Source organism: Prionailurus bengalensis, chromosome C2, assembly GCF_016509475.1.
Source record: "Prionailurus bengalensis isolate Pbe53 chromosome C2, Fcat_Pben_1.1_paternal_pri, whole genome shotgun sequence".
In the NCBI taxonomy this organism is placed as follows: domain Eukaryota; kingdom Metazoa; phylum Chordata; class Mammalia; order Carnivora; family Felidae; genus Prionailurus; species Prionailurus bengalensis.
Window position 1 is genome coordinate 8,753,315 of NC_057350.1, and position 23,877 is coordinate 8,777,191.

The 23,877-nt window shown below is 44.1% G+C and overlaps 1 protein-coding gene across 5 annotated transcripts in view; it reads left to right on the forward strand.

Annotated features, from left to right (window-relative positions):
* HLCS (holocarboxylase synthetase) overlaps positions 1-23,877 on the forward strand; it is a 229,096-nt gene that overhangs the window by 192,450 nt on the left and 12,769 nt on the right. For all 5 annotated transcript variants that reach the window (XM_043593625.1, XM_043593624.1, XM_043593626.1 and 2 more), the window contains 2 exons: positions 21,520-21,587; positions 23,270-23,430. In XM_043593625.1, coding sequence (XP_043449560.1) covers positions 21,520-21,587; positions 23,270-23,430 — 229 coding nt within the window. The remainder of the gene's footprint in view (positions 1-21,519; positions 21,588-23,269; positions 23,431-23,877) is intronic.

A 23,877-nucleotide genomic window follows, 5' to 3' on the forward strand; every position in this document is an offset into this window, starting at 1 on the left:
GACTCTTAGAATGGGAGCCAAATACAGAATATGTCTTTGTGATTATTTTTATGCCTTTACTCTGGAATATAGGAGCTGAAATAACATCATGGAACCCTACTTCACAACCCTTCAGAATTCACTGAACATGCTTGTCACCCACTAAATTAGCCAAAAAACAAACGAACAAAAACATGGATTTTTTTTTAGTGATACTGTCCAAGATAGGCAAGGATATAATGAAATAGGTACTCTTAAACCAAGTTTAAACCTTGATGGGAGTGTAAGTGGGAATAATCTTTTGAAAAGCATTTTGGTAGTGGGCATTAGGGATCATGAGAAGTTCCTACTCTTTGATCCAGTAACCCTGCATTGTCGTAATCTACAGAAGAAATACATGGGAAAATATATGGGAATATCCTTTGGGAAACTCGTACTTATGAAACACGTTGTATATAGTCACTCGATGGGATATTACCCATCAACAGGAAGACTAACAACATAGAGCAATGCTCAGATCAATTAAAAAGTAGGTTAAAATAAGTTGTTAGATTAAAATCTTAAAACACATCTGAAAAAGGACCAGGAAATGTGGAGAAGTGGTTATGTTGTGTTTGGATGATTGTATCTTTTATTTCTGTTTTCCAAACTATCTGTGGCGTGATTACTTTCCTAAATTAAATATCCTACATCCTCCTGACCACGGTAAAGGAAAATGTTATTGAGCCTCCACTAATTTAGAATTTATGATTATCCGGTCGGAGATTAAATTGGAATTTCCTTGGTTTATGGGCACAGACAAAACTGTAGGGAAATTGTTTAAACTACTTGAGGAGTTCAACCCCAAAGTCATACTGCAGCATATTTTTAATTAATTGAATGCATTTGAAAGAAGTAGAACTGCATGAAAAACATTTTTTTTTCCTTCACCGTATCAGACTACAGTCATCTATCTGACCCAGTGATTTCATTCTGTCTGTGGTATTAAATGGATGAGGTGGTGCGTAGTGTTTGAGAAGTAAGAACAAATGTTGTCAGGTGGCTTGTGTGGCTGTGGGGATGGGTCTTTTTGTTGACTTTTCCTAACAGGATAACCGAGGTATTCGTTTGCTAACCGGTAGGGTTCTCTCAGACCAACTTTCTTAAAGATTTTGTTCCTGATCTTTCCAGAATTAAAGTGCGGTACAAAAACAACGAAACCCAACTACTGGTGATTGAAGATCTCTGTCACAGGGCTGCACCCCCATCTATAGGAAATGGGGTGACTGCTTTCGGGACTCCCCTGTGCAGCAGAGCATTATAATACAGGTTATTCATTTTGACCAAAGAAGCTATTCATCCTCGCTTAAAAATTCCTTTCACTTTTTATGACTTCAGGATCCTTTTAATAACACACTCATTTTATATAATAATCTCCCACTGTAATGCAGCGCACACACCTCTCTTCCAGACCCCGCCCCTCAGGCCTCCGCCCCCGCCCCCATTACAGACCAGGGTCTGTAGCAGGAACTCCCATCTTTCCCCTTTGCATTTTAATGCTTATCGTAAAAAGCGTTATGAGAAGTTCCAGGCAGTTTCATTTTGTGAAAGCACACCCAGCAATGTCGATTTCATTAGAACGTTAAGCTCCGTTTACTGTTCTTGGCTTTATGAGGGTCATTTGCAGGGACCCGGTTTAGCAGTAGGTCTAGAGGTGTGTCCGTCCTTGGGTTCTGCAGGAGAAGCCACTTGGCCCCCTCTGTGGACACAGGGTGGCTGTGCTGTGTCGAGTGCGTGACAGGCGGGCCCAACGCATCGTGAGCTCAGCATGCCCTCAGTTCTACCCCTTCTGCGTGTTCCTTGGGGGATGTGCTGCTGGATGCTTCTCGAAGCCTGGAGCGTGGGTGCAGACGGGTGTGCACGGTACAGCGGCAGGAAGACAAAGTATCACAGTCTCCAGGAAGTGCCACAGTTTTGACTTTTCTGGGGAGTGGTTACCCAGGAGTTTACTGGGGGCTTGAGGGAATTGGGTGAATCTAGCAAAATAAAAACAGAATCTTCCTGTGATCAGAACTGAGCCAAGCAAGGGATGAAAGCAAAAAAGAAGCACAAAGCAGTGGCATTTGCCCAAGGAGTCCTGTCGGCCCGCCACCCCCCAAACCCCCGAACCGTGGATGGGCCAAGGACAGAGACCAAGGGCAGCCCCCGGCTTGCTCACCAGCACAGGGGAACTGTGTGTTTACCACCTGGCAGACAGCTTCATCAGGTGTTTTCACAGGCCTTTCCTTTATTTCTTTTGAAAATTTTTAATGGTTTTATTTTTGAGAGAGAGAGAGACAGACAGACAGAGCGTGAGCAGGGGAGGGACAGAGAGGGAGACACAGAATCTGAAACAGGCTGCAGGCTCCAAGCTGTCAGCACAGAGCCCGATGGGGGCTCGAACCCACAAACTGTGAGATCATGACGTGAGTCAAAGTCTGGTGCTCAACCAACTGAGCCACCCAGATGCCCCGTCATGGGGCCTTTTCTTTTAATCTAACTGAGGGAAGACAAGATGATTCCTCTTTCTCCAGAATATCCTGAGCACCTCAGACAAGGGTGACATGTGGCCTATTGTAAAATGGCCCAGAACATAGGAGCTGCCCCTTCTCCTAGGAGAGATGCTGCCAAGGAGCCTTCTCTCCCTTCCATCGTGTCAGCTTGACAGCGGGAGGGATCCGACGTTAGCTGAATGCCCACAGTGTGCCCGGGGCTCTGCTCAGGGTACCTGTGCAGTGTGGCACATTTATTATTGGAGGGTTATAGGTAAGGGTCTGGGCTTATCTGTGAGGAGCCTGGGGCTCAGCATAGACAGGTGACCCCCATGAGTGCCCCCAGCAAAGCACCTGCACCAGGTTTTCTGTGACGCTGGGTGTGACAGAGGATCCTGCACCAGCTGCCCCTCGACGGGGACAGATCAAGTGCTGTTCGGTGGTGGCTGGAGTCCCAATTGCCCAGAACTCCCCAAGAGACTGGCGCTTAATTGCCAGTTTCCGCGTAAGATTAAAGTGGCGCCTTATCCCACCGCTCCCCAGGGGGCACTTTTGGAAGAGCATCCCAGACTGAGTTATACCAGGACTTGGAGTGGAGGTGACAGTGTCCTAGGCAAACCAGCATGTACACACGCGCCCGTGTGCCCGCGCGCGCGCACACACACACACACACACACACACACACACACAGCCAGCTGAAAAATCTAAGTCTATATTCTTGCAATTTGTTCAGTACTTCGTGGCCTTGATAAGTTCCAGCCTTGGGCCATGGCCGAAGCCAGAGCTGTGCATATGAAATTATTACCTACAAAGGCGAGCTTATTTCCTACACGTGTTCACATCTTTAAGTGCAATCTGGGTTTGCCGCGCTTTGACCTGCCCCCACCACGAAGCCAGCCGTCTTCCCTTGAACTCTGGCCCCTCGTGTTGTCCTTCCCTCGTAGGTGGTCCACACCGCCTCATGTCACTGATTATCCTTCCTGGTGAAGTCTTTTCTCCCCAGTTTGATTATACATTCAGTGAGAAATGCAACTTCACTTAAGATTCTTTTGCATTCCTCCACATATCTAAAGTGGCATTTCAAGTATTAGGAACCCAGTAAATAAGTATTTGTTATTAAAAACCCCACTCCATTGACTTACCCTGTCATTGTTTCTGATGGTTCAGGATGCCTTTAAAGTTGTTGTCGTTGTTGTTGTTGTTTAAGAAAAATGAAACAAAATGCATGGAAAAGATTTATGTATTTGGTTGGGGGAGGGGGAAATTAAACTTCTCATAATAGTTTTTAAATTAAATTTCGTACTTGTCCAAATCCTTCCCTTCTCCACCCCTTCCTCTGATATTCCCTCACTCATTAAAGCCTAGGATTTTGATGGTATTCACAGGGAAGCTGATTTACTGGAATAAAGAAGTTCTTTAAGTTTTAAATTTTGGAACATTCCCAGTGTGTCTGAACCCGGGTTTCAGATTTTACTGGCATTTTGTTGGCAGGGCGGTCTTTGGAGCCCGTCCTTATTTTGAGCGTGTTTCCTGACACCTTTGGCGGTATGGTACTATGTTTTTTAGATTTAAAAAAAAAAAGCTTAAATAGAAAAGCATATATAAACATATACAGAAGATTGATTATAAAATGTCAAGCAAAATAAAAGGGTGGTTAAAAACTCTCTAAAATTAACAAACGGGAAGCACTTTCTTTTTAAAGGGGCAGTTGAAGGCAGGATGAGGTAGTTATCCGGAGAGAAGATTTCCAGGAAACCCCAGGAAAAGCTGACTTTTCCTTTCTGTTCATTCTCCTCTCCATGCACGAGTGTCTTGTTGAAATAAGGTCAAGGAGACTGTACCTCCTGCTGTGCTGGGCACATGGTCGCTACCTGCAGTCATCAGGGAGACAGACGTTACCCAGCTGAGATGTGGGGAGACTGACAGAGGGAAGGACAAGGGGACAGGACCCTCCCCGGGTTGAGGGTGTCTCCAGAGACCAGCCACACAGGGAACCCCGTGCCACTCGGGGCCTGAAACAGTATTTCCCAGAGCCCGTGGGAAGATCTGTGAGAGGAGAGGCCGAGGCCCGGTGTCGGGAGAAAGTGAGTGAGACCCTCTGAATCCTAAAGCCGACGTCCCATTTCGTGAGGACACCTGAAGAGTATTTCCATGAAGACCAGGAAGCCCACTGTCTCCACTTCTACTTAACATCATCCTAGGGATTTATTAGCCACTTTGGGTAGACAAGTGAAGTCAAATAGAGGTGTACAAATTGAAAAGGAAGTGAAGCTGTCTCTGTTTGCAGCCGATGCGATAGCATGCCTGGGAAATCTTAGAGAATCGACGGTAAAATTCGCTGCAACAATAAAGGAATTCAGCAAGAGAACAGGATATTACATGGCCTGCCAGCGCGGAGCCTCCCCAGAAGCCGGCCTCAAGGGGCCAACAGAGTTGGGTAGAAAATGGAATTGGGGAGAGGGGGTGGTTGGAAAATAACCATTTGAACAAAAATCTGTTCTAGAATTGAATTCTGAACCAGGTTTAGTTCATGGGGGCCGTACACCCAGCATGTCATGGAGCAAAGCCGTGCATTAAAGAAAGAGGCCCCTTGTCCCAGTGAATGAAGAGTTAAGCCGGTGCTAAGCTTCCTCGTGGAACGAGCCGGGGCATGTTGCTTGATCTCTGGCAGGGTGGGGAGCAAGGAGGGCTCTGGAGAGAGGCCTGAGCCACCAGAGGGAAAGAGGAAGGGTGATACTCAGGGCAGCAAGGTGGTGAAAGAAGCAATGTTTTTGAGGCCAGCTGGCAGGGGCAGGAAATTCTTGCTCATAATTATCCTTGAAGCAGCGATGGTATTAGGGTGGAAAAAGGGGCCCAGCGAGGGCCTGAGTGGCAGGGTGAAGCCTCTCTTTCTAGAGGAAGAAATTCATTACCTTCATGTTGCTTTGTCTGCCCAGCTGTTTCAACAGCCCCTTGGCTCTGTAGGTGGAGAAACTATTTGAGTTTTTATGTAAATTGGTGAAGAGAGACTGGCATTTTTGAAACAAGAATGCGTACAGAGTAGGGAAAACACCTACTCAGACAGGCAAGGCCGAGCTAATGAACTGTGGCACAAGCGTGGTAGCTCTATTTCAGTTCTTAACAATGCCAAGAACCCCATTCTGATACTACACTCTGGATGTACGTTTTCATAACTTTCCAGAAAAACTTGCAACCCCCAGGACCATCAAAGTTACACAACTAGAAAGCACGTGTTAAGAGACCGGTGGCATTTCCGCCTTCAGATTTTGTTTTGATAGTAGAAGAGATTTTTTGGTAGTGACTCAGGGAGTGGGCCTCTGAGCCAAGCAAACCTGGTTAACTGTTCTGGGACCTCACCAGGCCATTAACCTGGGCAGCCTCCACTTCCTCGCGAGTGAAATGAGACCACATGGTGATGACTGTCACGGGAGTGTTTAAGTGAGAAAAACCGCCCATACTAAGGGCCCAAGAGCACGGTTGGGTGCTCGGGAAATGGGACCATTGGATAATGCGGTAATCTTGTTGTACTTTCTGAGGGCCTGAAGATCCCATTCTTTACCTGTGGTTGAAGATATGTGACTTGTTAATCAATTTGCTTACGAGGCCTTGGAGAAATTCTTGAGGTCAGTGGGAAAATGGTGCTGTGTTGGCTGGTGTACTTACTGTTGGAAGCCTGTCAGAATGAGGTAGGCTCTAGAGTGCATGGGTGAGAGAGAGGGAGGGAGAGAAAGAGACTGGCTGACCGAGCCCTTAACATGCTTGGTGGAGCTGAAAACTAGTCAGGCCTGACATCTGGTGACCGTGAATGATGCCAGTCTAGGGGAACAGAACACTAACAAGGAACTCAGACATTTTCAGTTCACAGCCTTGTATACAGTGGCGCTCTCTGGCGCACACTTTCTGTCTGACTGCCAATCCCTTATGCCTTTACCCTGGCCCCTTGTCCTCAACTGTGAATCACCACCTTAGCTCTAGAAAATAAAACCTCTTCATTTGTGGGCATGTTTCTGTGTTATCTCAGAGGGTAGAAAAAGAATGCAGTACTTTATTTCACTAGTTGTGATGGCCAGAGGAGAGAGGGGAGTCTTTTATGTTGTAGCTCTGGGGATTTTTCAGGAAACACAGTTGGGGTTTTTTTATTTTTGTTTTTGTTTTTGTTTTTTGTTTTTTAAAGCCATTGAGAAATACCTTTTGGTGCACTGGTTTCAGGACACCAGGCTTTGGACCAGCTGCGTCCTAATTACCTAGAGCATACCCAAGCTTTGGCCCTGGAGATTGGGATTTGATGCATGTAAGATGAAGCCTTAGCATCTATTTGTTTTGTTTTGTTTTAACTCTGCAGGTGGTTCCATGTGCAACTTTGTTAGACGACCGAGCTGTAGAGGCGACTTTGATTCTATGACCTTGATTCTCTGGGCAGATCCCACATTTGTTGAGCTTGGTGGTTTCTAGCAAAGACGGAGTCATCTGTTAAAATCGAGTGAAAAGTATAGCACAAAACATCTAAATAGGATCTCAGTTTTTTCTAAAGTTTCTAATGGAGATGATTGACAGTCTCAAAATGGTTTCCTTTTTGACCTCTGGCTCGTTACGCATGAGGAATGCTCTGTGGAATGTCAGGGGACTTGGTCATTCTGGCTGATCTCTACCAGACCTGGTCCATACCTTCCTGAGAAAGTCCAGTGTCTGTCTAGCCTGACCAGGGTGAGGTGAAAGCCTCCGTTCAAGGTTCGTAGGCTTAAATTCCTTAACCTAGTCCATGTTAATGGGACTCATTGCCTTGATCCCCACGTGTTGCAAATGACCCTCACAGAGCTACAGGTGCAAAGAGATTTGATGCAGACTAGAAGTACTAAAGCCATTTCAAGAACAAATAGAAAAGGCTTCCCTAGGAATTGTTCTATAGGATCATTAGCCAAAACTGTTTAGTCTTGTTGATAGGCAGGACTCCAGTAGAGAAATTCAAGAAAAAAAATTCAGAATCTCTTTAATGGAGTAAATGTTGCTAGTTAAATCTGTTAAAGACAACACAAAAAATACAGACCAGTATCACTTCTGAGCATCGATACAGACATAATAAATATTAACAAGACAGAATCCAACACTACGTTAAGAAAGTAATATCCCATGATTAAGTATCTTTTCCAGGAATGCAAGGTTGGTTCAATACTGGAAAAGAATAAATTGATATATTTATAGATACATTTATTCATTAATGTGTCAGTAGAGTGAAGGAGAAAAAGCATATTGTTATCTCCATAGATGCTGAAAAAGCGTTTCATAAAACTCAGCATCCTGTCTTGATAAATACATTCCCAAATGGGAATTAATGGGTATTTTCTTAATATGATTGTATGTGTGTTTGAGTACTAAAGATAGTGTCTTCTTTAGTGGGGGAACCCTAAAAACTGAGGGTTCCACTAAGGACAGAAACAAGGCAAGAATACTATCTCTACTTGTACTTAACATAGTACTAAAGGTATTAGTCAATCCAAGTAGACAACAGACGTCAATTAGAGGCATAATTGAAAAGCAAGAAAAGCTATGTCTGTTTGCAGATGTCATTATAGTATGCCTGGGAAGGCTTAGAGAATCAATAATTCTTTAACTCACACAATAAAAGATTTCAATGACAGAACAAGATATAAAATTAGCATGCAGAAATCGCTAGTCTTTGTATATGCAAACAATAATTGGCGAAGGATAGGTATGCCATTACAATAGCAACAAACAAGATAAAATAATTAGTGAGCTTAAAAATGTGTAAAATTTACATGAGGTAACTTTAATTTTTTTTTTCCGACGTTTATTTATTTTTGGGACAGAGAGAGACAGAGCATGAATGGGGGAGGGGCAGAGAGAGAGGGAGACACAGAATCGGAAACAGGCTCCAGGCTCTGAGCCATCAGCCCAGAGCCCGACGCGGGGCTCAAACTCACGGACCGTGAGATCGTGACCTGGCTGAAGTCGGACGCTTCACCGACTGCGCCACCCAGGCGCCCCTACATGAGATAACTTTAAAACATGCCTGAAATACACAAAAGTAAGCTGGAAAAAATGTAAGACATCGCCTATTGATAGGACAATTTGACATCATGAAGTATCAGTTCTCCCCAAGTTAATTTATAAATTTAATGCACTTGTACTAAAAATACCATGTTTTTACCCATTAAGCTAGACAAGTAGATGCTAATGTTCATTTAGAAATGTATGCAGTAGGGGCGCCTGGGTGGCGCAGTCGGTTAAGCATCCGACTTCAGCCAGGTCACGATCTCGCGGTCCGTGAGTTCGAGCCCCGCATCGGGCTCTGGGCTGATGGCTCGGAGCCTGGAGCCTGTTTCCGATTCTGTGTCTCCCTCTCTCTCTGCCCCTCCCCCGTTCATGCTCTGTCTCTCTCTGTCCCAAAAATAAATAAAAAACGTTGAAAAAAAAAATTAAAAAAAAAAAAAAAAAGAAATGTATGCAGTAATAGGAAAACAATGATAAAGAAAAACCATAAAGTGCTACTAGCCTTGCTAGATTTTAAAACATGCTATAAAGCCTCTGTGATTAAAACAGTGTGATACTGGCACATGAATAAAATGGAGAGACCAGCAGAATGGAATAGAAAGTCCAGAAATAGACCCAACTAGGTATAGAAAAATGGTCTATGATAAAGGTGACCTCTCAAATTCCTAGGCCAAAGAAAGACTTTTTTAAGTGTTTATTTATTTTTGAGAGAGAGAGCATGAGCAGAGGAGGGCAGAGAGAGAGGGAGACAGAATCCAGAGCAGGCTCCAGGCTCTGAGCTGTCAGCACAGAGCCCCACGCGGGGCTGGAACCCACAAACCACGAGATCGTGACCTGAGCCAAAGTCGGATGCTCAACCGACTGAGCCACCCAGGCGCCCCAAGAAGGACTTTTTTTTTTTTTTTTGAGAGAGAGAGAGAGAGAGAGAGAGAGAGAGAGAATCCCAAGCAGGCTCCACGTTGTCAGTGTAGAACCCAGCATGGGGCTTGATCTCATGAACCGTGAGATCATGACCCAAACCAAAATCAAGAGTTGAATGCTTAACTGACTGAGCCACCTAGGTGCCCCCAAAGATAGATTTTTTTAAACAAATGATCCTGAGACAATTTGATAGATATTTGGGGAAAAAGATAAAATCAGACCCATCCCTGTCACCATACATAAAAATAAACTCCAAATGGATCAGGGATCTCAACTTAAAGTGAAATCTTACAAATATTAGACACAAGTGGATGAGTTCCTATAGAATTTGGGTGTAGGGAAAGGCTCAGAAGACACAAAAGCAAGAGGCAGTAAAAGGTTGATATAGCTGACTACTACATAGATATAAAAAATCAAACAGTTTTCCATGGTAAAAAAACACCATAAACAAAATTAAAAGATAACAGAGTGGTAGAGAATATTGGTAAGATGCCACAGATAAAGCACTATTATTCCCTGATATATAATGAACTCTTAAAAATAGGCAAAAGACAGGGCGCCTGGGTGGTTCAGTTGGTTAAGCATCCAACTCTTGATTTTGGCTCAGGTCATGATTTCAAGGTTCCTGGGATGGAGCCCCATGTCGAACCCCACTGTCAGCACAGAGACTACTTGAGATATTCCCTCTCTCTCTCTCTCTCTCTCTCTCTGTCCCTCCCCTCCTCAAAAATAAATAAATAAAACTTTAAAAAAATAGGTGAAAGATATGAACAGGTAGTTTACATACACTATATATATATGGCTCTTAAACATATGGAAACCTCACGTGTAAGAGACATGCAAATTACAACTACACTGAAACCCATCTCACCTGGCAAAAATGAAAGCATGGGACATCATACTATACTGGTGAGGCTGTGAGGGAACAGGTATGCAATCTGTGGCTGGTTCATTAGTAATGCAGGGGAGTCTGGCAGCATCTAACAAAGCTACATGTGCATTTTCCTTATGATCTAGCATCCCACTCCTAGCAACTTATCGTGAAGATACACTTAAACAACACAAAAATACGTGAGAACAAGGGTATCGTTATACTGTCTTTTGGAGACAGCCTAAATGCCTGTTTGTAAGAGAGTGGTAGAATAAGCGATGCTATATCCACACAGTGGTGTGCCCCTCAGGTTGGAAAAGAATGAAGAAAAGCTCTGTGAACTTAGAAAGCATATTTCCTGGTTATAGCAAGTGGAAGAAAAAAAAGGGCAAAGAAGTATCTACAAAATGGTAACTTTCTAAAAGGGAATAAGGGGGGGGGGCAGAAAATATGCATGCATCAGTTTATTTGTGCAGAAGGAAACATGGGAAGAATAAACCAGAAACTAGTGACGTTAGTTGAATTGTTATTTACAGAAAGGAGTTAGGAGAGATCCAGGTAGATGAGGTGAGTCGGGAGTGGGACACTTCTCAGTATACGTCTCTATATAATTCTGATTCTTGGAACCGAGTTAAAAAAATAAGAAACAAAGATTGGAGGAGGGGGCCCATAATAGGATACATAAGTACAATTAAACCTAACCTCATTTCAGATGAATAACAACCACACTATAGTGAAAGCAACAAAGAACAAGCCCAGGGAATATTTAAACACAATATTTGACTATATACCCTCAGGCTAAAGACAAAAAAGAACTATAGATAAATAGTGTAAGTTTGTTTTTCACAGTAGCATGGGTCAGCAATTCTGAAACCACTTTCTGTGTGTTACAGTATTGAGCAAATAAGTAAATATATTTGAGATAATGGGAGCCAGATTTCTCCTTATTGGAGAAGGAAATTACAACTATAGAAAGGGGGAAAACAGAATGGACCTTGTGGTGTTGAATTGGAATTCGAGTTTTCAGTGGACTTCAGTGGTTTTTAAGATGGATGGATGGATGGATGGATGGATGGATGGATGGATGGATGGGTGGATGGGTAGGTGGATGGTCAGATGGATGGATGGATGGATGGATGGATGAGATGGGAGGAGGGGAGGAAGGAAGGAAGGAAACACACTTTCTAGCTATTTCCTCATACCCAGATCTGTTTTATAAATGTCATTTTTTGCTAAAAGGAACCAGAGCTCCATGGAGAAAAGGCTGATTCCAGAGCTAAGACTGAGAAAGTGAGCCTGGAACCTCATCTTATGACAGAAAGTAAGGAAATGCTGAAAGATGACAGGGACGTGTCAGTAGGACACAGGAGCCAGCCTGAAGGAGCTGCCACTTGCCAAATCTGGGGTAATTTGAGCATCAAAGTAAATAGTGATAGGAAAATATGTAGTCTGTTAAATAAAATATGAATCTACAAATCCATTCTGATATAAATAAATAAATAAATAAATAAATAAATAAATAAGTGGGGAGACAAAAAAAACCTCTTCCTTATAATAGCATCCCATCAAGTACGTACGGAATCAGAAAATCATTATTTGGCAACCATCAAATAAATAATCTATTCAAGCAAGATTCATCCACAGATGCTGAAACCAGTAGGTTAAATCTGATAAGAAACATGATATTTATCTCCCCACAAATACTTCTTAACTAACAGTGGAAAAACAGTAACTTTACATGGAAAACCTGGCACACACCGCTTAACCAAGTGGATCAGAGTTAACTCACCAACACTGGGACAAGGCGACTCCATGTGCCTCCTGATGTGGTGCACCAAGAAGGACACAGCCTCACTAAGAACTCTGTTCCTGCCCCCAAGTTCTGGCCTGAATCTCATTGTGAGGAGATTTCAGATCATCTGAATCAAGAGACATTTTACAAAATAACTGTAATGTCTTTCTTCCACTCTTCAAAAACGTCTAGATCATGAAAGACAAAGTGAGACCAAAGAACTGAACCCAGTTGAAGGTAGCCAAGGAGACATGCTAACGAAATGCAACAAATGATCTGGATTTACCCTAAACCAGAAAGAAGACCATGCTTTACTGCCAAGGTCATTGTTAGCACAGTGGGTAAAATTTGAATGAATTCTGTAGATGAGATCAGGAGTTGGCAGACTACGGTCCTCAGGCCAAATCCGGCTTGCTGCCAGTTTTTGTACCACTTGAGAGCTCAGAATGGTTTTTCACAGTTTTAAATGATTGGGAAAAAAAATTAAATGAATAAAATCTATATGACATTCTGGAAAAGGCAAAATGGTAGAGGCAATAAAAAGATCAGTGATTGCCAGGGTTGGGAGGAGGAAAGGAGGGATGAGTAGGTGGGGCGCAAAGGATTCTTAGGGCAGTGAAACTATTCTATCTGGTACTGTAATGGTGGATAGAGGGCATTACACATTTGTCCAAACCTATAAAACTGTACAGTACAGAGAGGGAACTTAATATTAAACTGTGGCCTTTGGGGACACCTAGGTGGCTCAGTCAGTCAGCGTTTGACTCTTGATTTTGGCTCAGGTCATGATCTCCACTGAGTGTGGAGCCTGCTTAAGATTCTCTCTCTCTCCCTCTACCCATCCCCTGCTCATGCATGTGCTCTCTCACTCTCTTTCTCTGTCTCTCTCAAAAAATATTTAAAACTGTGGCCTTTAGTTAATAATAACGTATCAGTGTTGGTTCATCTGTTTTAACGACCATACTACACTAAGACAAGGTGGTAGTAATAAGGAAGCAAGTGCAGGGAGTGAAGGTGCCTGAGGGAATTCTGTACATTCTGCTTAGTTTTCTGTAAACCCATAGCTGCTCAAAAAATAAAGTCTACGATTTTTTTTCAAATACTATATTGTGATGCATGAGCAGTACATGAAAGTTAAATTTCTGTGTCTATAAAGTTGTGTTGAAATGAGTAAGCCACACTTAACTTATTTACAGGTTGTCTACACCTGCTTTTTGTGCCTGGATAGCAGAGTTGAACAGCTGCAACAGAAACCCAGTGGCTCCCAAAGACTAAAATATTTACTATCTGGCTTTTCACAGAAAGAGTTTGCTGACCCCCAGATTAGATAATAGTATTGTATCAGAATATTAAATTCCCAAGTTTGATCATCGTACTCTGATTACATAAAATCCTTGATTTTTAGGAAAGATACACTGACATATAGAGAAATAAAGAGATGTTATGACTGCAACTTGCACGTAATTCAGGGAAAAAATTATGGACGGAAAGACAGATGGAACAGGCTCTGTGCTTAAAAAGCTAACATTTAGGAAATCTGGGTGCTGGTGAAAGTCATGTAGGAGTTCCTCCTACTGTCCTGCAGCTTTTCTGCTAGTCTGATATTATTTCAAAGAGAAAGGTTCAAAACAAAAGTAAAATAGCATGAGCCTTAGAACCAGCCAGAACTTGATTTGAGTTCCTGACCTGCTGGCTCTGTGGCCCTACAGAAATGGTTTCACTTTTCCAACACCGTATCTTTGTCTGACTTGTGAAGCTTAGATGAGATACTGCATGTGAAGTGCCACTCATAGCATAAAAATTCGGGATCAGTTCTGGACAAGTTGAAAGTCTACCCAGTGCCTGCAGGGAAACGGTTCCCAGATGTCTGCTCACCATGTGGTCAAGATGCGTCAGCGCCTGTCTTCTGAAACAGCAGCCACGTCCTGCAGCAGAAGGCCCTCTCTTGGGGTAGATGACTCATGGTAATGGCCGTGGACCCGCTCCCTGAGGAGCCCCCCACCTTTAGCCACAGATGATGGGCTCTGATTGGCTTGAGCCATGGGTTGAGATCCTATAATCTGGTGACCTGTAGCGGAGGGGCTTAGCACGTGGTCTGAGTGCCCGTGTGTGGTTGTATAGCAAAGGCTCACGTCCAGAAGGTGAGGAGCTAGGATCAGGACCACCGTTGAGGCATGGTCATAGAGGTCGCAGTGGGTGCCATGACGATCTCCATCTACACAAGCCTGGTTGTCCATCTGCAAATTCTGTAACTGCACTGGTCTAAAGTGGAAGGAGGTGATGCCCAGACATCCATTATTTATGTTACAGTGTCACGGGTGAGAAACCGTGGTTTGTGTTCATCTTGATTGAATAATACAGGCCAACAGCAATAAATCTTGGTCTAACTAGACAGGTGCCTCGTTCTGAAAGCTGAATCCACAGGACCCCTTCCCTGTGAACAGTGAAGTGATTTAGCAGTAGCGTAGATGCTATTATGATGTTGGAGATGGGGAAGATTAGCCGGAAACCTATGAGTGGTGGTTATTGTTAGGAGATACAGAAATTAAACAGCATTTCCAGGAGAGGGTCTGACCCACAGCATCCTTCAACAGAGGTACAGGTGGGGCTTCTGCTTCTGGGGAGCGCTGGAGGGGGGTTGCGACCTGGTGTTCTTGAACAGTCCAAATTCCCATTTCACCTATAATTGAAATACTCATCCAGTTATACACTGAAAGAGAGAAAAGGGTATATAATGTAAAGTTTACTTACGGTATTCTAGGGGTTGACTGAGAACAGGTTGTTATAGCTTTAAATGTCAAAGCCAGAAGGTAATGAAAATATGTTAATAAAACTGTTGTGTGCCTGTGTGCATGAGTGGCTGAAATTATTCACGAGTAATAATAACCTGAAGAAAGTGCTGCCTTTAAAAAGTCGACCAAATAGTTACTTCACCCAACTGTTTATAGCTTTGCTAAGTGGGTTCAGAGACCCAAGATCTAAAAGGGAATATTTTGCAACCCCAGTTACTGGTGTTTATCTAAATGCTTTGTAGCCCTATGTTTAGATGTTAGTGCTTTGTAGATTGAAGCGGGAGAGGGGGTGAGAGGTACAGAGGAGAGGCATTATCTCTAGAATTTTTGAGGAGTGCTAAAACACACACACATTTGGGGAGTCTGGGTGGCTCAGTCGGTCGTGCACTGAGAATCTGCTTGGGATTCTCTCCCCTCGCCCCCGCCCCTTCCTGTCTCTGTCAAAATAAATAAATAAACTTTAAACACACACGCGCGTGCGCGCGCGCGCGCACACACACACACACACACTCACACACTCACACACTCACTCCACTGGTCCTCCCTCTCCCTGACCACCCTCTTTATCCCCAAGAGGGGGTCATGGGACAGTAGGAAGCTGTGGGATCCATGCAACAAAGAGGAAGTGCTCTATTTAAATACCCACCCAGTGTCAAACCGCCACGTGTGTTCTGTCTTCTTCCTACCGGAACCAGATTTCCTGGGTGACTGGAGAGATTTAGAGAGATGAAGCCCCTTACTTGATGGTTAGTTCTGTCAACACTGGGATTTGAATTTGAATCTTGATCTGATTCCCTTGGTCTGACTCTGCTGCACTGTGGTGTTTTCAGAGTTTCCTCAGGAACCTTTCCTTTCCTGTCCTGCCAGGAGCAGTAGCCACCCCACGCCCCAGTTCCTGGATGGCACTGTGCATCTTTGGGACTGTCAATCTCAGCTTTGCACCCACATGCCTAGCCACTTGTTCAGAAGTCCCCAGTGTGTCCCCAGGCATCACAGAGCCCTCTGGACCGACCCCTTACTCCATGTGTTGTTGTTAAAAAAAAATAGTTAAGCAGTTTTTCTTAAAAAAAGAAAAAAAAAAAAGCGGGCACCTGGGTGGCTTAGTAGGTTAAGCGTCTGACTTCAGCTCAGGTCATGATCTTGCAGTTTGTGAATTTGAGCCCTGCGTCGGGCTCTGTGCTGACCGCTCAGAGCCTGGAGCCTGCTTCAGATTCTGTGTCTCCCTCTCTCTCTGCCCCTCCCCAGCTCGTGCTCTGTCTGTTTGTCCCTCTCTCTCAAAAATAAATAAAAACATTTAAAAATTTTTTTTAAAATGTGTGTTCTTACATTGAAGACAACTTTAAAAAAAATTAAGAAAATTGACTCCTAGAGTCAGACTTTTTCAAAATGAAAATATCTTGATATTTTAGCTTTTTAACTTAAAAAAAAGTCTTCCTGAACTAATGGTTGGTGTTTGCAATGTAATACATTAAAAAAAAATTTTTTTTAAGTTTCTGAAGTTTAGCGCCGTTTCCTTTGAACTATGCAGACGTCCGCAGGGTTGTGCGTAGTGGGAGTATCTCTTCCAGTAAAGCTTTTAAAAATCAGAAACGGTGACTGAATGAATGTCTGGCTTCCTGGGTCCTCCTCCCCCTGCCTCATCCCTACCCCATTAATCGGGTTATTTTTTACGTATAGAAAACGGGAGGGGGACTATCTGAGAATGCGTGTTTCCGAAAGCCAAGTAAAGGGAGGGGTCAGAACTGAGAATACCAGGGGGAAGACATCAAAGAAAAGACACAGCGTGTGCACCAGGAGCGAGAGTTGATGAAGGCCCCCCATGCTCCGAAGATGCCGGTGGCCACACGCATGCCACCTCCCGAGCCCAGCGGCAATCTGTGCAGGGACAGGAGGCAGACTCAGCCTGCCCGTTGCACGGGGCACATGCTCCCCAGGGAAGGACGGCAAGGGACCGGCACAGCCATACGTGCAGCGTTCGAGTTATGGGGGATCCTTACAGGGAGCCTGCTACCGCTCAGTTGGTTGGCAGTCTACCGTCTCTGGAAAGGAAGAGAGTGCTCCCCAGCTAGTGAGCTGGCGGATGCATGCTTCACCTAAGGAAGCAAAGTTGAGTTTCAATAAATCTTCTTTTAAATAGCATTTTTTCCTGATTGTACAATGAATGCACTCCCAGTGCAGAAACACTGGAAAATTCAGAGAAGTATAAAGAAGGAATTCAAAACCACGTGAAATCTTACTACCCAGAGACCACATGAGACAGCATGGAGGAGTTAACATCACCACGTATTGGTTCCACCTCCACCTTCTGGAGGTAACAGCCACTGTTGATGTGTGTCCTGTATTTTTCTCTAAATGCACACAGGAATGGACAGCTTACATAGAAGGGGATCACACGTGCTGTTTTCACCCATTCCCTTTTTATTGTCTGTAAGATTAAAATATCAGTAAGATGTCAATCAAATAAGGTATCAACAAGATGTCCATAACTATACATCCGCAACATCCTTTTAATAGTTCTACAGTCAGGAATTTCTCCAATCATCAGAAAACCTATTTTGTAAAATATATCTATGTGTATTTGTTTAAAAGGGGGGGGGGAAGTCTAGGAGAATATGCACTTTTAATGAGAAGAGGGACTTATTTTCTGCTCTGCACTTTTCTGTATTTTTTTAAAAATGAATACACTCCTCAGAATAACCAGAGCTAATATTGTGGTATATTTCTTAACAATTTCAAAAAGGGTATTTTAAAACATCTTTTAGAATAATGTTGTATATAGGGTTTTGCGTCATAATTTAATCACCTGAAGGAGTCCAGTGGACATTTGCGTGTATCACAGATGGCTACATGATAGGTTTTCATGTGAGGATGCTATGATTTTTTTCATTCCTTTATTCATAGACTGTTCATATTGTTTCTGATTTTCACATTGTAAAGCTGTGATGAATAGTTGTGCCCCTCAATTATTTTGTTTCTCTTTCTCAATACTCCTTAGGATTTATACCTAGAAGGACAGTCACCAGGTCAGAAAGCATAAAGTTTTTAAGGCTGATTGCTTATGAACAGACTGGTTTTAAGAATTTCTACTTCTTACTACTATCAAATAAGCTTTTGCTCATAATAAAACGGGTGCTGTAGATAACTCCATCTTATTTAATTTTAAAGCAGATCTTTTAGTTCTTTTCTTGGAAATATTGATGAGGAATTAATTACAAATATTATATCTAAACATAAAAGCCATGCTTTTTTGCCAGAATTTTTCAGCATAATTTTTTTAATGTTTATTTATTCTTGAGAGAGAGAGAGACAGAGCATGAGCGGGGGAGGGGCAGAGAGAGAGGGAAACACAGAATCCAAAGCAGGCTCCAGGCTCTGAGCTGTCAGCGCAGAGCCTGACGTGGGGCTCGAACCCACAAGCAGTGAGATCATGACCTGAGTCTAAGTCAGATGCTTAACCAATTGAGCCACCCAAGTGTGCCAAATTTCAGCATAATTTTTAAAGGTAACCAGTCATCTTAAAGGAAAGTTTTAAAATAAAAAATCATCCTATAATGCCTAATAAGTAATAAAGCCTGAATAAATCTCACTCCGTTTTCTATGAATTTTACATAGTTGGAATAAAAGTATATGTAGGTTTTTGTATACTGCTTTTTCAAGTTTTTATTTATTTTGAGAGAGAGAGCAAGTGTGTAAGCGTGTGCTCAAGCTGGGGAGCGGCAGAGAGAGAGGGAGAAGAGAATCACAAGAAAGCTCTGTGTTGTGAGCACAAAGTCCGACATGGGGCTCAGCCTCACAAACCATGGGATCATGACCTGAGCCGAAATCAAGAGTCAGAGGCTTAACTGACTGAGCCACCCAGGCGCCCCTGTATACTGCTTTTTTATTTAGCAGCGTGTTGCAAGCATTTCTTTCGTGTTGCCACATACTCTTCATAACCACCCTATTTAATGGGAGTTATTCCATTGACTTCATGTACCACAGTGTACTCAACATTTCCCTATTGAACACATGGGCTATTCCCACAGTTGTATAGCTCTTGGTGAATGCGGACTGACTGTTTCCTTAGGTTTGAATCCCCAAAATGGATTGAATGGGTCTGAATTTAGTTTAATTTTTATTCCTTAAGGATTTTCACACAGGTTCATACCGGCCTGTCCTCTAGATCAGTCTTAATTATTGAAGCTTTACTCCAACGGTGAAATTCGGGACGTTCCCATTGGCCGAGCACCCACGAGGTGCTGTGATGTCCTTAGGAACCGAAGTGGTCACATTTGCAAAGTGACCTTTTGAGGTCTGGATGTTGGAGACTCCAGAGAAGAGTAGAAAAACAGAGCGCTTTTCCGGCATGCCCCGTCAGTACCAAAGTGAGTGCATTCAGCTACCACTCACAGAAACCTTTTATTCCACAGCCTTCGCAAACAAGGACAGAAAATATACAGCAGCAGGGGCATAATCATTATGTAACCTCATCCTTTTTTTTTTTTTCTTTCTTTTTCTGTTTCCTTTTGTGAGAACATCATCAACTCAGGATGGAAATGCATTTATGGTGCCTCCTTTCTGCTAAAGCAAACCCTAGCGGCTTCATTTTCTGAAATGCAAAATTTGCGAAGTTCATAAATGCTTCTTTGTTGACCGTAAGCCGTGTGGTTTGGCCCCCAGAGTTATCTCAGATAGCACAAATAAATCTGGCGGCCCCTGGTTGTCTCAGACCGCGTATTACCTCCTTCCCTCGTTGTCTCCCTCTTGCAGAATTTCCTCCTGGCCTTCAGCTGCACAAACTCCGTCTTCTCATCAATATGCCCTGTTAACTGCTGCCAAACCTCCAGCAGTTGAGTGCATATGTTCCCTTAATCATTTCTCTTTGTTCTAGAAGTCTGTGTTTGGTTTCTAAACCTCCCCCACCCCCTCGCCTAATTCCACCATCACCAGCACTGGCTATCGACAGGACCGTGTTCTGTCTACATGTTTATTTAAAGAACATCCTAGATTGCCTGCCATTGAGAGAGCTTTTGCAGTCTGCTCACAGCGTGCTAAATCATCCCCCCCGCCTACTCCCCTAGAAAAGGTTGTTAGCTGCTCCCCACCGCCACCAGAACCTGTGGCCTTTGGAGCCCAGGTGAGGGGTTGCCGGAACTTTCTGGAAAGCGTGAAGTCCTGAGAAGACAGTGTTACCTCCCTGCATGGACAGAGATCCCTTCTCTGTTTTCCGCTGGTCCGACCCAAGAAAAGGACGCTTTATTCTTGGAGCCCAACATTGCATAGGAACAGTTGGTCTCAATGGGTTATTCATGGTGTCCAAGAGAAATACTTCTGGAGCTGTGTTTCATGTAAGATGGAAGGTGGGCTTGGCACGTCGACGCAGGCGGCCTGCTCTCTGGGAGTGCCCTGTGCCTGTCAGACCAGCCGGCCCCCACCCGGTGTGGCCAGGCTCTTCTTAGCAAGGAAAAAGGGTTTTCCGGGCCCCTTGCTACTGGGGTCCCCGCGCATCAATGCCAAAGTCTGCCGGCCATGGTGCACAGAGAGACACTGTGCCGTTTCTCTACACTTTTGTGTTTCTTCTCTTACCATCTGTGGAGGCCCACCCCCTTCCCTGAGCCCCGATCGTGGTCTTTCTTCGGGGCCCTTTCTCCTCAGCACCTGGGGAGCAGGGTGCTATGGAACCTTGGAAACTATTATTGGAAACTTCATACAAATACCGTCTCTCCATCATCCCTCCTCTCACCTCTTTCCTCTCCCGAAAGTACTTCACAGAGCCAACAGCTGCACCCGCAGTGGGCAAACCTGATTTTTGCTTTGTTTAATAAATTCTACCATGAGCCTTGCCCACTCAGTACCTGGTCGGCAACTCCTGGGAATGCAGAGGAAAGTCTTCCTCACGCAGAGTTAAAATATGTAGAAAGTGGCTGGGAGGAAATTCTCAGTGTGAGGGATTTTTTTTTTTCCTCCTTTCCTTTTCTGGGGGGAAAAAAAGGTTAATATTGACTCATTTGGTGGAGATATAAGGCACTTTTCTACCTATCCCCAAAGGGAAGTTTGTATTCTTTTAAATGAAACCATTTTAAAAGCAGAACTCAAGCCTAAAATGATCCAAGGTTCTCCGGAGTTCTCAGAAGGTGTAGATTTATTTACTATAGTTAAAACATAATTAGTTCTCAGGGGATAGTGTATCTTTTAAACGGCTTTATTGCCACCATATTGGTTTTCTGAATAATCAGAAACTTCTGTTATGATTATGTTCTAGTGTTCGGACAGAAACGCACCGTAAGTAGAAACAAATGTCAGGAACTGCTAGTTGTCACCCAAAGAAGGGACACCACATCAGAGTGGGGAAGAAAGAACTTGGTAGGATATTCCGAAGAAATAGAATCGAGCAATGTCTTAAATAAACTAAGAGCTCAGGCAGGTACACAGCCTTTCCCCACCCCAATCTTGTTTGATTAAATGGTGTTTTCTTGGGCTCTTCTTCCTTGTTCCCACTGCAGAGGCTGGGAAGGGGGTCGTTATCCCTCAAAACCTGGAAAATAGCCCTTTCTTTCCCCCACATGCTCGCAAATGAGTGCAGACAGGGTCCCTCCTTGTGTGTGAGCTGTGGGCTGCCCTATCATGTCCCCGTTCTGGCTGACCAGTCTTTCCCACCATTTGCAGGTTGATGTTTGAGATCCCGCAGGAAATGGGGTTAATAGCCATCGCAGTCCGCCAAACACAGGGCAAAGGTCAGTCATCTTTTGTTATCGTTTCTGCTGTTTTGTTTTCTAAAATCTGCGACTCCTGTGTCCAGATTGCCAATGGATCGTGTGTGCTGATCGCGGAGGAGACGCACATTAGAAGTGCTTGTGTTCACACCCCCTAAAATGGAGGAAGAGGGCGGGAAATTGATCAGAAGATTGAGCCTTTTAGTACAATTAAAAGCATTGTCTCAAAACTGAGATGGTTATTAATCACTGGATGTTCTACTGGGAATTTTTTTTTTGTTTATTTATTTTTGAGAGAGTGTGAGCAGGGGTGGGGCAGAGAGAGAAGGAGACACAGACTCCCAAGCAGGCTCCAGGCTCTGAGCTGTCAGCACAGAGCCCGACAGAGGGCTGGAACTCACAGACTGCCAGATCATGACCTGAGCGGAAGTCAGACGCTTGACCGACTGAGCCACCCAGGCGCCCCTGGGGATGGTTTTAACATTCAGTCATCTACATCTTGTAAATGCCTCTTTCTGACACATTCTAGGCATTGCAGTGTGTGAATCATGACTGTGTTATAGAGACATTTACTTGCCCGAAGGTTCTCTGGGAGGTGCCTTCTGTGTCCCTATTGAGTGTCACACAGGGGAGGCCTTCCGTCTGCCAGCCCCCACCCCGGCTGGGAAATGCCATGCAGCGGGCGCTTGATCAGTGGTCAATGCCCGTTCACAGAGTGATCACAGAGAAGCCAAGGGCTGCTCAGAGCTTCCGCCACCTGCTGACCCTCGGAAACCAGAGCCCGCATCCTCCCAGAATCCACTTGGGGTCCAACCACAAGCAGATTCCATGCTCGGTGGTCATGCAGGAGGCACTTGGCCCTCACCCCTGCTCCAGACAGCGCCAGGCCAACCCAAACGTGCTTGTAACTCTCAAGAGAGGCTCCTTACGCCTTTCTCAGAAGGAGCAATGAAATAAGAAATCCACTGTTTCCCACTTCTTTCCTTTGAATATGTCTTTTGAACATAACTCAAAGAGAAAATTCATTTTATCCAAAGCCGGGGGTGCTCAATATGGTGGTTTAAATAAAGGACATAGAAGGACTTTGATTATACCTCTCATTTTGATCACTTTATTTTCTTGGCTTCTGTTTTAGGAAAAAATAGTTCAGAGAGTTAATGCTAGGGCTTACTTTTTAAATTCAACTTCCTTTTCCCCCCCTTATAACAGTGAGATATAATTCACATGCCATACAGTTCCCTCATTTAAAGTGTACAATTTTGGGCTTTTTTTAATATGTTCACAGGTTGTGAGACTATCACCACAATATAGGTCACTTCTAAAATGTGGCTCCCAGGACTTCTCCTGGACAGGACAGACCTGGCTCATTTTCCCCACTGTTTCTGTTTTTGCCTGCATGACCGTATGGAGAAAATTAAGCTGACAGTCATGTTCAGACACTGTAAGACTTTGAACCATCAAAGCCTAAATGATATGCTCACTGAGGCTGAACATTCTGCTACTTATCAGAAACTTGTTCAGCAACACAGCGTCAGATTTTAAAAAGCTTCTCTGTTCTTGAGTTAACCCTAGAATCTCCAAGCATTGTAATCAGTCTGGGTTGATTGCGCACGTGGCTGCTCGGCCCGTTTTCTGGCGCGGTGTGCGTCTGACTCTGTTCGCATGGCGACGTGGCCACTTTCCTGATGGGGCCTATGTTCCAGGGCGGGGATCGAATGCTTGGCTGAGTCCCATGGGATGCGCCGTGTCCACCCTGCTCGTCTCCATCCCGCTGAGGTCCCAGCTGGGACAGAGGATCCCATTTGTCCAGCATCTGATGTCCCTGGCCGTTGTGGAGGCGGTAAGGTCCATTCCTGAGTACCAGGTACGTGCAGCTCCTCTGTCTAACATCCCCACCCTGCGCGTACATCCCAGCTGATAAAGTCGGTATATGGAGGATGTGTCCGGACGATAGCTGCATATAGAGTTGCAGCCTGTTCTTTGCAAAGCTGGGCAGCAGAGTGTTCTTGGAGCTTTGAGAGTTTGGAAAGCACCAGCAACTTTTACAGCGGCGTGAGGCTCGCCAGATGTGTTTCTTTCCCAGAGTTTCCTTTCTGTGCTGTTGTCCCAATTTATCAAGCATCTTAGGGCGAACCTCTTTCTATTTATTTTTTCCTTTAATTGAAGCCCATTGGACAGGATGGGTCACTTGTGTTTTCTGGTGAAAAGCCTTATTTTATAGACCTAAACAACCTTCTCATTTCCCACCTTCATTTTGCACAGTCACTGTTGGGCAGAGCAATCCTTTGTGGCCGCCCAGGTTTAACGTGCA